This window comes from Nicotiana tomentosiformis, chromosome 1 (genome assembly GCF_000390325.3).
Source record: "Nicotiana tomentosiformis chromosome 1, ASM39032v3, whole genome shotgun sequence".
Taxonomy (NCBI): domain Eukaryota; kingdom Viridiplantae; phylum Streptophyta; class Magnoliopsida; order Solanales; family Solanaceae; genus Nicotiana; species Nicotiana tomentosiformis.
In genome coordinates this window covers 111,988,555-111,990,044 of record NC_090812.1, presented here as the reverse complement: position 1 = coordinate 111,990,044, position 1,490 = coordinate 111,988,555, and the positions used below count along the sequence as shown (strand labels likewise).

The window sequence follows — 1,490 nt, the reverse complement described above, 5'->3', positions numbered from 1 at the left end:
TGTAGTCCTTTGTATTTTTCTTTCATTCTCTCACAGATGGTGAGAATGCGCGCATCGGATGTTCCAGACCATGGAGGAGCTTCTCCCCCTGTTGCTAGAGGCGGAGGCAGAGGCTGAGGGAGGGCTCTAGTTTGTGGTAGAGGACGAGGGCATCCTAGAGTTTCTCCAGTTACAACACTAGTGGATCTAGTAGAGGATCCCATTATTGAGGAGCAGAGTGAGGTGCCTGTAGCAGGACGAGCCTCGGTGGATTTCATGTCTGCACCGGGATTCCAGGAGGTCATGGGCCATATGCTACGGTTCATGGATTCTTTGACTCATGCTGGTTTATTTCCAGTAGACCTTGCCACATCTCAAGCAGGAGTGAGCACATACCCTACTGCTCAGGCTCCAGTGCACGCAACTGCCGTATATCAGACCCCGGGCGCACTACCCGTGGGCAGAGCCCATACCAGCTGTGGCTGGTGATCCGCATAGGCTATTGGACAGATGGACCAGGCTACAACCTCCTGTCTTTGGAGGTGAGCGACACAAGGACCCCCAAGACTTTATTGACCGGTGTAGGGACAAACTGCACAACATGAGGATATTGGAGTGCCATGGGGTGCATTTTACTACTTTCCAGCTGGAGGGCAGGGCTCGTAGGTGGTGGCAGTCATATCTTCTCAACAGACCAGCAGGTATTCCTCCCATGACTTGGGACCGGTTCACACGCCTCTTCTTGGACAAGTATATTCCACCCTCTCAAAGGGAAGAGCTACGATTTCAGTTCGAGCAACTCCAACAGGGCCAACTGTTAGTGACTGACTATGAGGCGAGATTCTATGTGTTGTCTCACCATGCACTTATGATACTTCTGACCGATGTAGAGAGAGTGCAGAGGTGTGTTGACGGTTTTCACTCTACTAGCCAGGCCACTATGGCCCGAGAGGTGAAGATGGGGACTTCTTACGAGCTAGTTGTAGAGATAACTCGGAGGATCGAGGGTGCACGTCAGCGTGGTCAGGAGCAGGCTATGAGGGATAAGCAGTTCCGATATTCTGGAGAGTTCAGTGGTGCCCCGGCTGGGGGTAAGGGTCAGTTTGTGAGGGGTCAGTCTAGCAAGCCCACATATCCAGCACCGCCGCCTCCTCGGGGTGATCCAGCGCGACCTTATTTTAGCACCATGCCAGAGACTTCTTACCACTCACCAGCTATTCAGGGATCCTCAAGTGGGTATTTAGGCCATTAGGGCCAGACTTCAAGTCAGCAGTCCACCGTACCGAGAGGTTATTTCAAGTGGGGGGGACCTTAGTCATATGCGAAGGTTCTACCCCAGGCTTCGGGGCAAGGCAGTACAGTAGGGTCAATAGCCTATGATTCCACCACCAGTTGCCCCACCGGCTATCCGACCTCCCAGAGGCGGAGGGCAGGTGGGTAGGGACCGTCCTAGAGGTGGAGGCCACCCAGGAGGCGCTCCAGCTAGATTCTATGCCTTTTCAGCCCGACCA

The 1,490-nt window shown here is 53.8% G+C and overlaps 1 protein-coding gene across 1 annotated transcript; it reads left to right on the top strand.

Moving 5' to 3' along the window:
- The first annotated feature begins 303 nt into the window (after positions 1-303).
- On the top strand, positions 304-1,231 carry LOC138908818 (uncharacterized). The gene is made up of 2 exons (XM_070199444.1): positions 304-408; positions 626-1,231. The coding sequence occupies exons 1-2, from the start codon at positions 304-306 to the stop codon at positions 1,229-1,231; spliced, it is 711 nt and encodes a 236-aa protein (XP_070055545.1).
- Positions 1,232-1,490: the final 259 nt, after the last annotated feature.